The sequence below is a fragment of the Poecilia latipinna genome, unplaced genomic scaffold, assembly GCF_001443285.1.
Source record: "Poecilia latipinna isolate Pla-1442-1.1 unplaced genomic scaffold, P_latipinna-1.0 Scaffold1865, whole genome shotgun sequence".
NCBI lineage: Eukaryota > Metazoa > Chordata > Actinopteri > Cyprinodontiformes > Poeciliidae > Poecilia > Poecilia latipinna.
Window position 1 is genome coordinate 59,461 of NW_015114481.1, and position 15,383 is coordinate 74,843.

General features: G+C 39.4%; 2 protein-coding genes across 3 annotated transcripts in view; both read left to right on the forward strand.

The window, feature by feature from the left end:
* Positions 1 to 13,842, forward strand: part of cacnb4a (calcium channel, voltage-dependent, beta 4a subunit) — a 40,645-nt gene extending 26,803 nt beyond the window's left edge. For both annotated transcript variants that reach the window (XM_015014940.1, XM_015014941.1), the window contains 12 exons: positions 464 to 583; positions 984 to 1,106; positions 1,818 to 1,945; positions 3,385 to 3,464; positions 3,643 to 3,662; positions 4,553 to 4,633; positions 7,309 to 7,367; positions 7,452 to 7,561; positions 7,696 to 7,847; positions 8,695 to 8,790; positions 8,921 to 9,097; positions 11,339 to 13,842. In XM_015014940.1, the coding sequence (XP_014870426.1) occupies positions 464 to 583; positions 984 to 1,106; positions 1,818 to 1,945; positions 3,385 to 3,464; positions 3,643 to 3,662; positions 4,553 to 4,633; positions 7,309 to 7,367; positions 7,452 to 7,561; positions 7,696 to 7,847; positions 8,695 to 8,790; positions 8,921 to 9,097; positions 11,339 to 11,605 (1,413 nt within the window). In that variant the 3' untranslated portion in view covers positions 11,606 to 13,842. The remainder of the gene's footprint in view (positions 1 to 463; positions 584 to 983; positions 1,107 to 1,817; positions 1,946 to 3,384; positions 3,465 to 3,642; positions 3,663 to 4,552; positions 4,634 to 7,308; positions 7,368 to 7,451; positions 7,562 to 7,695; positions 7,848 to 8,694; positions 8,791 to 8,920; positions 9,098 to 11,338) is intronic.
* Positions 13,843 to 13,906: 64 nt separating this feature from the next.
* Positions 13,907 to 15,383, forward strand: part of arl5a (ADP-ribosylation factor-like 5A) — a 15,200-nt gene continuing 13,723 nt past the window's right edge. Inside the window, exon 1 of the mRNA XM_015014942.1 lies at positions 13,907 to 14,287. Within this exon, the coding sequence (XP_014870428.1) occupies positions 14,242 to 14,287 (46 nt within the window). The 5' untranslated portion in view covers positions 13,907 to 14,241. The remainder of the gene's footprint in view (positions 14,288 to 15,383) is intronic.

Below are 15,383 nucleotides of genomic sequence, written 5' to 3' on the forward strand. Positions count from 1 at the left end.
GGATTTCACACAGAAGTAACTTTAAAAAACTATTTATACCCACAAAGTTACTCTATAAAGCAAAAAAAAAAAAATAATAATTCCCTTGGCGGATGTGATTTTATGTTCAGAAAAATAAGAGTGTCTGAATCTTTCAGTTCAGACGATTTATCATCCGTCTTCTTCTGATCCCACAGGAGAAATAACACAAACCAGCCATGAAAAACGACAAACACACCAACACTCCCACTCATTGCTCTGTCTCTGCGCTCATTTCATTAACAGGTTCTTGTCGGGTCATGCGTCTGTTTGCAGGCGAACACTTTTGATTCAGTCACAGCTGCACAATACTTACCTTCTCTAGGTCAATCTGCATCACTTTTATAGTGCTCGTACACTGTTATTATTATTATTATTTATTATTTACCTCTGAATGCGTCTAGTTACAGGTGGGTGTTGCTTTCTTTCCCTGCTTGCTCTGCAGGGCTCAGCTGATTCCTACACAAGCCGACCGTCTGACTCAGACGTGTCCCTGGAGGAGGAGAAGGAGGGCGGCCGGCAGGAGAGGGAGCAGCAGGCCACCGTTCAGCTCGAGAGGGCAAAGGTTAGTTTCAACGGGGATTTTTCACAAGGCAATCAAGTTTTATATGAAACTCCTGCAGGCCGGGGCAGCAGGTCTGGTAGATCCTTACAAATGTTCAGACTTTTACAGTTTTAGAAGAAGAGATGGAGAACGTGTCCCCTCTATGCCTTTAGTTTGTATGAAATTCAAATTTAAAATGTTTTGGATGAATTCAGTGACTTCAGGATTCAGTCCTGTTTTAATTAAATGATTTTAAAAAGTCATTGTGTTCCTGCAAAATCAGTTTCAGTCACACTAACCCAAAGAAGTCTAAACAACAGCAGTTATTACAATCTATGATTTATTTCTGTGTTAAACGAGCTTTCTGGCCTTGGAATGAGAGCCAAATTTGACGATAATTAACTTTTATTTCCTTTTACAGAGTAAAGCAGTGGCATTTGCCGTGAGGACCAATGTGAGCTACTGCGGAGCGCTGGAGGAGGACGTTCCTGTCACCGGCACCGCCGTCACGTTTGACGCCAAGGACTTCCTCCACATTAAAGAGGTTCACGATACGCGCAGTTTATCGCTTCACCTGCGGACCGCCGAACTTGTTCCAAACTGTAACGTTTTCAACCAAACAGTACTTTTATAATTGTTTGGTTATGAGTTTTGTGCAAGGCTTTTATTAAAGCTGCTATGTTCACAAAATAAGGATATGGATATTTGAACACCTGCGTTTTTTCCTCCTTGCACAAAAACACTGTAGTACGCCCAACTATAAAAAATATGGGACTGAAATCCAAATTTCACTGTCTTGCAGGAGTGTTCATATCCAGTGAACTACATTTTATCTGGATGTCATGTAATATGCTAACAAAAAAAATTCACAATTGTCAAATGTGAGGAGAATAATAGAAACAAACAGCATTAGGAGGACATAGAAACGCACAGAAAGCTCATGGATAAAGCTGTGGAGGTGTTTAAAACAGCGTCAGATCATAAAACAACAACAAAAGGCTTTAAAAACTGACAAAGCTAGAAAGTTACAATCACCTAGAGGCAATTTGACAATGATGCAGCTATCAGCTAGACCCAAATGGACCCAAATATTGTATTTTCATTTAAAAAAATTAAGTTTTGTTCAATTTTCCTCTCTTTTTTTAATGTAAATAAAGGTGTATATACCTCTTTCTCTTTCTCTGAATGAAAACTGAAACATAATCTTGAAAGTTTTGTGTTTTTTCCAGCTTATTTTCCCCCTTTTGTTGCGCAGAAGTACAACAACGACTGGTGGATCGGCCGCCTGGTGAAAGAAGGCTGTGACATCGGCTTCATTCCCAGCCCGCTGAAGCTGGAAAACATCCGGCTGCAGCAGGAGCAGAAGCGAGGACGCTTCCACAGGTGAGCATCGGACGGGTGGAGACGTCAGGAGTGGCAGCAGATGACCTAAAGGTCGACAGGTAGCAATTACTGCAGCAGATGATTGAGCATTTCAGCAAAAAAGAACCAATTTTGGCACAGATGTTTCCTAGAGCTTGCTGTTTTGAAAAAAATAATTATTAGCTACTCCAAATTTCAAGATGTCTGCCATGTTCATTAAAGAAAGTTTATTTTGCCACTATTTATCACAGATGAATACACCTGGTGTCAAACTGGACCCATAAAAATTATATTTACTGATAATCATTTGACTTTTCAAGACGGTTATTATATTAAAATTAACTTTTGCACTAAATCACCAATTAGACGAATGTATTTGTTTTTAGCCTACATGTTTTGAATGATAGAAGTCATATTTTCTGGTTTACATTTTTCAAAATGGCCACCATGGTTGCAATAAACTAAAATCACCGATAGCTAGTTATTGCTAACCGAAAAGTTAGGTTCACTAAACTAAAATCTTAGCTCAGCTGACACTAAACTGCTAAGCACGTAATAAAAAATGTTAGCTGAAGCTAATGCTAACCATTAGGACAACCAAGACATGAAAATGGGAAATAGGTGACATTAATAATCGGTTTCAAAGGCTCAAAAACGGCAGCCATCTTGAAGAATATGGCCGTCATCCTTAAATTCAAGTGGCTAACTTGGAAATATGGAAAACATACGACCATTTTTCTGCTTGCGTCCCACACTTGAATGATTTTCACAGTAATATGCTGCGCTACCAGCGGTACGGAGAGTCTGAAGGAACGGCAGGGTGTTGTGGGTTTGTGTTTAGGAGAGAAACACTTCGGGGACAAGCAGCCCAGGCTGGCAGTGAAACAAACACATAAGCAAGAAGTCGGCTGGACGGCCGCCAGGCTGCGCCGTGTGGTCCAGCCTCGCCGAGGTGTTTCTGGACTGCAGCCATCGCAAAATTTTCCATCAGATGGGACTGTTGGGTTTTCACCAACAAGATGATTAGTGATGCTGAGACGACGCTGCCAGATTAAAGACCTGGCAGCTCAGACCGTTTTGCTTTTGTGAGTCTTTTGTTGCAAAAAATAGAGTTAGGTTCGCTTAATGAACTCCCCCGGTGTTCAGCCGTGAACAGCCAGGACTGTTGACTCATGCGGTGATTAATCTAATCTTTATTTTTATTTAGTTATGTATATTATTTATTTACCAGTCTTTACAATGACGTTTCACATTGATTGAACACTTTCATTTTGCCTGTTTTTTTTTTATTTATTTCAATTTCCATGTAGAATTAAACGTGGGTACATTAAGTTGAGATTTCTTTGTATGATTTAAATGCGCCCTAATTGCATTGTTTGTTTGTTTTTTTAACAGATGCAACACAGAACTTCAGATTTATCAGATTCTTTGCTCTTTCCTCTTTACTTTAATCACTGCAGCAGCAAATCCAGTGCAAATTCCTCCTCCAGTCTGGGAGAAATGGTGTCAGGGACGTTCAAACCAAACCCAAACTCAGCAGGTGACTCCCATACGTACTCTATTGATTTTGAGGGGGAAAAAAAGATCATTATCTTTTCAAAACTGAATTTTATTGCCTCTGTATTGCTTTGATTGTGTTCCTTTTTTTCTTATGACTACAATGAAGAAATTTTTGCAGTGCACTTCATTGCATTTTCTTTTGCCACTTTTAATTTCAGGAAAGCAAAAACAAAAAGTGGTAAGTGTGATTGATTTCCTAAACATTTCTGTTATATAAACAAAATAATAATTATGTAGTTCCACCTAACAGCCTTCAATGTGTTTGTTACCTTCTTAATCATAACTTTATGCTTAATAACTGGAAGGTCAGGTTGCCAGACCAAATAGCCGTGAACACACACACTCTTATTTAAGGGCAGCACATATGTTGCATGTTTTTGGACTATAGGAGAAAACCAAGGTCTAGAGAAAACACACACACGCACAGAGGAAACATGAAAACTCCCCTCTGAAATTGTGTGCTTTTTTCCCAAGAATATGTTATAAGTGAACTTGTGTTCTAGTTGGATTTTAAGCAATATACAAACACATAGTTGTGCATATCTGTAAATAAGGTGGTGGTAGGGGGAATAATACACTGTTTTAACATTTTTGCACAAATTCTAAAAGAAAAATGCACATTGAAAATCTATCCGGAGTGAATAATTCGCCGATCGCTGCGGTTGTATTATGGCTCTATATTCTAGGTTTTCAGATCTGGAGACTGACGACTTTGCAAATTCTTTTTCACAAAGTAGCTCCAATTCAGTCAGACTGGATGGATAACTCCTACATATTTATAATAATTTTTAATCTCGTTATTTAATATTTAGTTTTAAATTGAACTTTGAGCTTTGGAGGTTGACTGAGCCATGAATATATCTAAGGAAAATGTTTTTGAGTTGACCGACTTTTACAAGGCTTTATGCTGAAACTAAATCAACGTCAACATTCCTCCCAATTGTTTGGTTTCAGTGGAGCGATACATAAAACAGCCACTTGCTGCTAAACATATTGGAGAGTGAGTTGGAAAGCTTGAGTGACACTCATGCGATGTGACTGTAGCTGTGTGTGCTGTCACCTCTCCAGGCTGAACACGTCCCGCCGTACGACGTGGTTCCGTCCATGAGGCCGGTGGTCCTGGTAGGTCCGTCCCTGAAAGGCTACGAGGCAAGTCTCAACCTCTTTCTTTTCTTTTTTATTGGTAATTCTCACATCATAAACTGGAGTACTTTTATTTCTCAACCAGTTTTCCTCTCTAACAGTGTAACTCTACGCCGCTGCGTGCAGTGATGACTTTTTGTTCGTCGGCTCTCACAAACACGACATTAAAAATCAAATCTCCTCACTTATCAGTCGGAAATGCAAACCCGGAAAGGTGACGGGGGGGCGCTGAAGTCAGTTGTCATGGAATCACGCTCCTCGCCTCCCGTCCTGGCGTTGCCTTGGCAACAACCTTCTGGGTAAACCGCATCAGTCTGAAAAAGTGGAGCATAGATCGAAATTAGAAACACAGAATAATGTGAACCGCGCTTTGAAATGAAGTGTGTGGGACGGCGAAAAAGAAACAAAAAACATAAAAAAATCCTAAATCCTTTTCACGCCGGGCGTCTGTTGCTGTTGGTTTTGTTTCCCTGAAGCAAAGGTAGAGCAGACAAAACGTGGATTTGTTGCTGTAGCTGTTATTTTTGCTGGTTGAGTAGGTGACGGTGAAAAGGAGATTTGTGTGGTGCGTCAGCCTCCTGTTAAAATGATACAGTTGACCTTCTGTGGCTGTAAACTCTTCTCTGAGGACATAAAAGCTGCAGGATCACAAGCAATCTAATAAAAGTACAGATGTGCAGCTACACTGTCAGTCAGCGCACATGCAAGTGCTCCATGCTCCATCACAAACAACATCAAGACACAATGAAATCGAGCTTATTTGACTTATTCAAATTAAAGATTTGGCAAAGGCAGAAACAGTGTTGTCTGCTTTGATTCACATATCACACACACACACACACACACACACACCAGAAAGCTTATTTTTTATGTTTAGGGGTAATTCTCTGGTACAAAAACATATATCTTTATTTCACTATTTATCTGAGTTGCCCTTTAGTTTTTCTTTCTCTATATCACACAGTTTCTTTTACGACAAACATTTCAAGAAAGTAAGGAAATGTGTGTATGGTCACTTAATCAACCAAACAAAATGTTCTTACTTTTTCTTGAAAACTGTGTTTTATGTGAAAGTGTGAACATAGCTAGCTAGCTCTCACTAGCTACGTAGCAGCTAATACGGTAATCGTAAGTGAATAAACTGAGGATCTAGTGTGAACTAAAGTCATTAACACAACCTACTAGCAGCACTGTTTTATCCTCTTATTGGTGGTTAGTTCTGATTAGGCTGCATGGTTCAAAATGGCGGACTCTGAAGAGACCGAACTGCTCTCTACTCTAACCCGACAAACTGGGTCGTAATGTTCAACCAGTTGTTTCAATCCATTCTACAAAACCTCAGTCTCAATAGAATAACCAAGCTGTTTTAATGTAAATGAAAATATGTTTAATACTCAACGAACTCGTCTCATTCTTAATTACATTACTTAGCTGTCTACCACTATCTTTTAAACTCTAAATGAAGCGTTAGCATTTGGAAGAACCTGCCACCAGTAGAGCTTCTCTGTGGTTCTTTTTCCTCCATTTGATTGTCGATTATTTAACCTTGAGTTTGAGGTTTTAATCCAAACCACGCCGTCAAACGGCACTTATATCCGTCAGCAAAGGTTAAATTAAAAGTTGCAGTGTTACTGCTTAAGTTACTCACCTGTATGGTGGCCTTGCTGCAGCTCATAATCACTTTCTTCAAAACGCTTTCCATATCGGAGGCTCCGGCTCAGTGGAGTGTGTAATGCAAAGATCTGGTTCACTGGGAAGTGCGCTGCAAGGAGTAATAGGATCCTTCTGTCCATTTTCTGCTGCATTTTAACATAGTACATGTGTGGTAGCATGAGTATTTTGAGCTTTTATAGACATTATTGTGTAACGATTTCTTGCTCTATGAGAAGGCATTGAAATGTTTCGTCTGCTGCATTGCAATCAGACAAACATGACCAGAGTAAATACAGAAAGCAAATTATGTTTTGTTTTTTGGGGGGGCGTAAAAGGGTATCCAAAACAACCAGACCCTTTTTAAGAGTTAGCTTATAACACTCCATTAATGTTTTACATCATTGTGAGGGAATTTTTGGCTCACTTTAGTTTTAATTCAGCCACATTGGAGGCATTTTTAAGCATGAACGGACTTTTTGGGTGAAGTCACATCATCCTCGTTTGATATACATGCTAGGCTAGTCAAAAATATTTGTGTGCATCCATTTAGAGAGGGACTTCCATGTATGCTTTGGATTAACAAGTGATCTGAATCTGGCATTCTCTTTCCCAGTTGTCTGGTAGAGAGTAAAGTTCATGACTACATCAAGTCATCCTAGTACTGAAGAAACATAGCAACCTTGGACGTTTTACTACCACCAGTGGGACTTTCAAAATGTTTCTCTTTCGATTCATCGATTGGGATAATATTTTACTTCAAATCTTTATTTCATTACCCACTGGGTATCATTCATAGGTTGCTCTTTGACGACGTCAGATAACTTTGCGTACTTAGAGGGTTAATAAAATCCTCATTTGAAAACTTATCTCTGACGTGAAAGCTTGTTCAACAATCTAAAATTTTTGCATGACAAAAAATGTCAGGACAGAAGAAACCTGTAAGGTCTGGCAGTATTGAACACCACGGCCGTTTTCTCTTTCAGTCTTTTCACTACTTCCTCTTCCGTCTCTCTGACTCGTGGCTGTAGGTGACGGATATGATGCAGAAAGCGCTGTTTGACTTCCTGAAGCACAGGTTCGATGGAAGGTGAGCGGCCAGCGTTAACAAACTGTCCCTCGTTAGGCCGCCGCCAGGCTGCCAGTGCTCACTCATGTTTATGCCTCGTTGCAGGATATCCATCACTAGGGTCACCGCTGATATATCGTTGGCCAAGAGGTCAGTACTTAACAACCCCAGTAAACGGGCCATCATTGAGAGGTCCAACACCCGCTCCAGCCTCGGTAAAGCTACAGGAACTGTCTCACTCAATGATGTGCATGTCTCGTGTGCGTTTGAGCAGATTAAAGTCTCGCGTTCAGTCTCATGCAGCTGCTTGTTCACAGTCGCCCTGCTGTGTGTCTTTGTTTTCTTGCAGCTGAGGTCCAGAGTGAAATAGAAAGGATCTTTGAGTTGGCCAGATCGCTACAGCTGGTGGTGTTGGATGCAGACACCATTAATCACCCAGCACAGCTTATCAAGACCTCGTTAGCTCCCATTATTGTCCATGTTAAGGTGTCATCTCCTAAGGTAAGGCTGAAAGCAAAATATGTAAAAGTACACTGCCTTGGAGTTAAGACCTCTTCAACTTTTTTATATTTAAGTTAAAACCGGCAGATATTATTTGGTGTTTTACGCGACAAACCGACACAGAGTAAAACAAAACACAAACTACGACCTAACAGTTCTCAGATTTATTTATTTAATTTTTTAAAATCTCCACAGCCTGATGCTGCCACCACCATGCTTCGTTATGGGGATAGTGTTCAGAGTAATTTGTAGCCAATCGGATACATAGAGTTTTATTTAGGGGTAACAAGATAAAGGCAACTAAATTCAAATGCATGCCACACTTTTGAAATGTTTTGTAGTTTTGTGTGTACGTGGCTAGCTAGCTTTTGCTATCCACATAGCAGCTGATATGCTAACACATAGCAGCTGATATGCTAACACATAGCAGCTGATATGCTAATCTTACGTGAATAACCTGGGTTTCTAGTGTGAACTAAAGTCATCAACACAACCTACTGACACTAACATTACTATACAATTTTACCATCTTATTTCATCATGTGGTAGAGGTTTGCTTAGTTCTGATTAGTGGTGGACATTTTGAAAATGCTGTTTCCAATTCAAGCGTATGTGTTACTCTGCGTTAGCTTAACACATAAAATCCTTGATCAAACTGATCAAAGTTTTTGGTTGGAATGTGACAAAACGTGGAAAAGTTCAAAAAGTGTTAATACTTTTGAAAGGCATAAAAATTACTAAGAAAAAAAAACAGTATTCTAATGACAAGCATGAATTTTTTATAGCTGTAAGTACTCCATATTTGGAGACATTTAACTGAGTTCTCTGCCTTTAAATGTGTTGACAGGTCTTGCAGCGTCTGATCAAATCACGAGGGAAGTCCCAAAGCAAACACTTGAACGTGCAGCTTGTTGCAGCAGAAAAACTAGCCCAGTGTCCATCTGTGAGTAAACTTTAAGCACTCTCCAATGCTGTTATTAGTTTTATCTCTGCAGCCACGAGTGACGAAATTTGCAAACTCCAGTAACTTTTCTCGGCTCTCCTTCCCCCTTTTTTCCCCTCCCCAATCCCAGGAGATGTTTGACATCATTTTGGATGAGAACCAGCTTGAAGATGCCTGCGAACACCTGTCTGAATACCTGGAGGCGTACTGGCGCGCTACTCACACTTCACTTAGCACGCCGCTCAACCCCCTGCTGGGACGCAATCTGGGCTCCACTGCTCTCTCCCCGTATCCGGCTGCCATCCAGGTGAACACAGAGTTGGGTTCTGTTTGCTTGTTTTCGTTCGTTTATTTTCAATTCATTTTCACCTTTCTTTACATGTAATTGAATATTGAACTGTTCTTCATAGTTTTGTAGTTATCTTCTTTTTTTTTTGCCATTTTGACCCGTCAAAATATCAAACCATTCATATCAAGCTTAACCATAAAACTCAGATCAAACACTTTATTATTCACCCGTGTCTTTTAAAGCTTTGAAAAATGTTTTCATATACCTTAATTTTTTTCAAGTCTTGCCACAAACATAAACTTCAGTGTTTTTTGTTGGTGTTTTCTGTGAAAGTGCAACACAAAGTAGAGCATAATCGTGAAGTAAAAGGAACATGGCGCCTGATTTTTTTGTATTTTTATTCTTTTCAAAGAAAAATCTGAGAAGTATTGAGTGCATTCAAATCAATACTTTGTGGAATAACCTTTCACTTGAGTTAAAGCCACAGGTCTTTGGATGTATCCACAAGACTAAGATTTTTGTCCATGTTTCTTTAAAAGAATAGCACTGCAATCAGTTCTAACCTCTCCATGCTCAGGGAATACATCCATGCAATATACCTCCCACAAGTCTGTTGTCTACTTCTTTGCTGTTATCTTTCTTTTGATGATGTAAACTGTGCCCGGTGAAAAAGGTCAGAGTTTGTGATATTGTGATAACCCTCCTTTAAACTTCTCCACAGCTTTCTCCCTGACATGCCCTGTTTGTTTCTTGAGCCTTGTGATGGAAACACGATGTGCATCGCACTTTGCAGACACAGTCAGGCCATTTTTATTTGCCTCAAAAATTTTAGTGAAATACACTGATGTTTGTCATTGCAAAAAGACGAAAATATGGAAAAGGTTAAGAGGTGTGAATACCTTTGCGAGGTAGAGGATTGGTTTTTGGCTCCGGCTACCAGCCACTCCTCATATGATGCTCATCATGACACAAACGCTGCAGAAAGTTTCATGTTGCTTCCTGCAACAGCAAACCAAGGAATCTGCTATGGACCGGAAATTTTCCCTTCTGATTCTTAAGTTTCTTTTGCTACTTATAAAGAGTTTTTGATTTGATGTTTAGAGTTCTTTACCAGACTCGCTGTGTGTTTTGATTTGTTAGCCACACGTTTCAAATCATCACATCAGACACTTTTTTTTTTGTTTTTTTTCCATTCAACCAAAAGTTATTGTTTTTCTTTTTTGTGCTCTGTGAGTCACAGGCCTTTGTTTTCACGTTTAAGGAATGCATGTTTGGCTTCAAGTCATCCGGCAACATTTTCCGGATCTCTTCACGTTAGATTGGAATTTGACTTACAACACTGGCAGATATCCAGCTACTCTTACTAAGACCCGCTCTACTTTCAGTCTGTTCTGCTTTGCGTGTGCCTCTGATTTTAGAAGTTAAACCATCTAGAAATTATTTTATTCTTTTCACAATTTTCTTTGGGATAAGATTGAATGCTTTGTTTCATGCAACAGTCCTTTCTAGTCTTGTTTTTATTGCTTCACAATCTTCCTTCAAATGTCGCGGCTTTGTAAGGATCTGACTCACAACATTGGAGTTAAATGGAGACACAGCTGGGGATTTATTTAAAACACACTGCTTCCTGGTGTGACATCATAAGGGAAAGAAAACAATCAGGAAGAGAATGGTGGACCTCACTGAGTCTGGTTTCGACTTGATTACAATTTCAAGATGGTGCAACGTTCATCTATTCAAACAATCATACTGAAGACACGTGGTGAAAATGTGAGGGCGTCAAAGTACTTAATTGAAGAATACCATGAAATAAAGACAATTGGTCAAAACTCAAGCGAAGAGAAGTTTGTGGAAGAATACCCAAACATCTGCCTTTTTAAAGGATATTTCTACCAAGTACTAAGCAAATATTTCGTCACCTTCCTAAAATATTGACCTAAGTCAAGTTTTGACTACAGAAATTATTTTTGGGAAATAAAAAAAGGAGGTCGCCATCTCTTTTTTTTTTCCCCAAAAAAATGATTTAAGTTAAAAAATAAAAATAAAAATAAAAACTTTTTGGAAAAAATGACTTATTCCATCATTTTAGGAAGGTAAGGATATTCTTTCTCTCACTTGTTCGGCAATTTTGGTTATCCTAGCGAACCTAAAACAGGACAAGTTTGGTCTGCGTTAAAGTCAGACAGTGAGGAAAGTGGCTTTTTCATGCAGTATGCATACATACAAACTGCACATTCATAATATTTCTCTCTCAAATAGGCCCAAAAGAATCGAAACAGCAACCACACGACTACCGACCATTCCCCCGTCGAGCGCCACAATCTGATGCCCGCGGACGAGAACTATCACAACGAGCAGGCCCGGAAGAACCGCAACCGCCTGTCGTCGGGCTCACAGCAGAGCAGGGACCACTCTCCGCTGATGGAGGAGGACTACCAAGACCCCTACCAGGACTCTTACAAGCCTCACCGCAACCGCGGATCCCCAGGAGGCTACAGCCAGGACTCCGCCAAGCACAGGCTGTGAGCCGATAGTCGCCCGCGCCGAACACGATCGCTGAGGCGGCGGTGGCGACCTGATGAGTCTACTTCAGTCATGTGAACTGGAACTATCTCTTATGTCTGTGTAGTACCTCATATCCCCCTTTTGACCTTGGTTGTTGTTGCCAAATGGACATTTATAACCTAATAATAATAATAAAAAGAAGAAACAACTGCCTTTGCTGTGACGTGAATATGAGGGTGGACATGTAGCACAAGAACTATGTTTTAAACGAAGGGTGGAAGTTTAGCTTGTTTTAATGCGTCACACAAGTAGCTTGTAAGTTAAATCAACTAGCAAGTGAAAGAGTGGGGTCTTCTACACTTTCCCTGCCATCTGGCTGCCCCTGTAGCATGTAGGTGGGGGGGCTGCGAAGCCGGTGCCAGACAGCAACTCGGCTGCAACTCAGCAACTGAGTGCTTGTTTGAACGTATCTTAAGACATGAGGAAAGCAAAAATATGCCATTAATAATACGTTTGTGTGCTAACGTTTTCGACTTGTTCAAAAAAATTCTTGTCTTTTGCTAATTGTTTACAACATTACATATATTTTCCTCTTCGAAGTTCATCCAGTAGCTTCCCGAATCCCCTTCTTTACTTTCCCTGAACTCCCATTTTTGTTCAATCGGTCGTATGCAAAGTTGCGCAAATACAGAGATGTTTAAAGCTCCAAACCTCAGGAATGAGGGGTCACCAAGACCCGGAAGTGTAGCGTTTTGTTATCTTACCCGTCTGGATAATTATGGGTGTATTATTTTAATATACAGTGTCTTTCAAGAGTATTCACAGCTGAAGTTTTAATTGGGATGAAACACGGTGGTGGCGGCATATACCACCTCTTGCATTATGAGTGGTCCTGTCTAGACAGGACCACTCATAATGTAATGTGAGATTACATTATTTCTATGTAATCTCACTGAGCTTCAATAGGCAAAAATGTCAGCCTCCTGATCTGGATCTCCTGATTGAAGCTGCAATCAAAACAAAATGTAAGCGCATGTATCATTCTCCTTTCATTCCAAATGATCTGGTACTTTATGTTGGTTTGTTTACCACATAACACCTTAAATCTAATACATTAAGGAGTGAGGTGGTAACACGAATGCTTTTGTAAGGCACTGTAGCTGTAGTGGAATGCTATGATGTGCATTTAGTTTGTTTTTGTTTTTTGTCTGAGTTTAGCAAGGCATTATTATGAAAATACAAGAGTGGATTTTAGTTTGTGATATATTGAGGGCTTCCATGTGTAAATATTGTCAAAAATGACAGAAGAGAAACCTAAAAATTCTACTTTTGGTAAATCTGATTACATTCCATTGGTTTAATTCAAGGTAATGCATATAATTCAGATCAATATTTCTTTTTAAAAGGTTTTATAATAACTGTAAAATGTTCACCGGGCAGAAGCTGATCCTGACCGTCGTCTTTGTTTTCAGGTGTAACTTTTTACATTATTTTAACGTCCGTTAGAAATCCTTGGATAAAAATGGAAAACTACAGAACAAAGGAAGGATTTTTCTATACCCATCAAAGCTTTTGCTAGCCAATACTAACAGTTACATGTAACTATCTTTAACCAAACAGGAAAAAAAAGTTCCCTGTTTCCTGTTTGATAGAGGTGGTAGACTTGAATTCAATATAATATGAACTACGTGCTAGTCTTTATCTGATTTTTTACCAAACAAAAAGCAAATTATAAGAACATGCTATTTATTGATGTGTTTACAACTTGAAAAATGACTGGTTTCAAGTTTTTATGTGCCTAACGAATGAAGAAAAAATTTGTTTTTCAGTACCTGATCTGCTGATTACCATTTATAACCAATTTAGGGGAAAATCAGAGGATTGTGATCAACCACTTTCATGTCTTTCCGAATTTCACTTCTGTTGCAGGCTGTTTCATGCTAAATGTAATGGATTTTCCGTTTTTTTTTTTCTTACTTATTTATTTAAATGTACACTGCCAATAAACACAGGAAAAATAGAGCATAATCTTACAATGATATACTCTTGAGCCTTGTATTATAACATGCAGCGGTTATTTTCATTCTATGGGTCATAAATGAGTAAAATCTTTTGTTTTTGTTTTTTCCAAATAGTATAGTTTTAGCACCAACATAAAAATATGAAAACTGGTTGTGAGAGAGTGATAAACTAATTAGAATGTATGTGTGCATCGTCCTTTTACAACTGTATTGAAATAAACTGCACTGTTGTATGGATGGTGGTTTTATCCTTATTATATTATATTATATTATATTATATTATATTGCAACTGAGTGATAGTGCGCATGCGCCAACTTGACAGCTCAGCGCACTTTACAACAGAACAGCCAGCTGATATCAACCACTTAGCCATACTGGTTACCACTTTCGTCTTGGTTCTCTCGTTCTTAGCCGTCATATTTCCATATCATGTCTTCTGGAAAGGGACTTCTCAAGTAATATTAGGCGATACCACCATGGAGGTTGTAGTTAAACACTTTTACAGCTATTTGTCGGTGTAGTTACCAGGCTAGCTAGCTAGGTCAAGTTGATAGCAATACATATCATCAATGCTAGCTAGCTAAGTGGTAGCCGATATTTCCAAAGCTGGCATCGAACAAACTTCACCGTTAGCCATGGGGATACTATTTACGAAGCTATGGAGGCTTTTCAATCACCAAGGTAAGAGTGCTCGGTTGGTAGAGGATGTGAAATTGTGGGAAGTCGTGGAAGCTAATTGGCCTCTTTGGTCGCAGAAGGCCCACTGGTCTGTTCCCTCACAGCAGCCAAGAAGCCAGCTTTATGTGCATGACAGTGTAGAAATGTTTCTTGTCATGACGATAAAAGTGTCCGTGTGGGGGGGAAATCGCCCTCATTTAAATCCACTGTTTTGCTTTCATTTGTCGAAGAGCACTGTTTCCTAACTAGCTCGGTGTTGATTAGCTGTGTGCTGTATTATTTATGCTCCCAGCTTTTGGGAGCGGAGGTAAGTGAAACCACGTCTTGAGAGCTTGAATCGGTAAACAGGTCTTTTCGACACCCCCTGTAACGTGAATCCCGTTGAGTTTGAACCGATGCCAGCGGCATTATGAGCGGAGAGGAGGGGGTACACAAACAGAGCACTCCACAGTGCACGGCAGATGATTACCGGGGCAAGTAAAGATCAATGGGTGAATCACATTGACTTTGCTCTGCCACTGTTGGCTCGTCACCTTATCAGAAGTATGTTATTATAATACAGATTACTATTTATCTATTGATTTGGACCCTCACCCTCGTGCCATTTTAAACTGTCAGCTATTCTCATTACATGTCTTCAGAAGCTAACTCTGTTTAATGCGTCTGGTGCATTATTTAATGAAAACTAAAATGCTGTTGCTTGATAATCCCTTTGCTTTTCTGTATTTTATGTAGATCAGTTCCTGCCATAGGGTTTATTTAAATCTTTTGTTGTTCAGTTTGTATTGCCAAGCAGCCCTGAAATGTTCCAGTGTGCTCTACAATGACTGCTTTAGTACCAGATATGATGTTTAAAGGGACAGAAGATAATTTAGACTAAGCTTAATAAAAACAAGCATCCCGATGAGAATCTTGGTAAAAATGTGTCTTAACAGTGTATTAACAATGCTTGTGACGTTTGCCACATAGCATTTGGTTAGTTTGTACAATCAAAGATTTGAATCAGTAAAAAAAAAAAAAAAAAAAAAAAAAAAAAACCCTTTTGGGGGGGGTTTTTTTTTTTTTTTTAAAATAAAAAAATTTTTTAAATTTTTGGGGG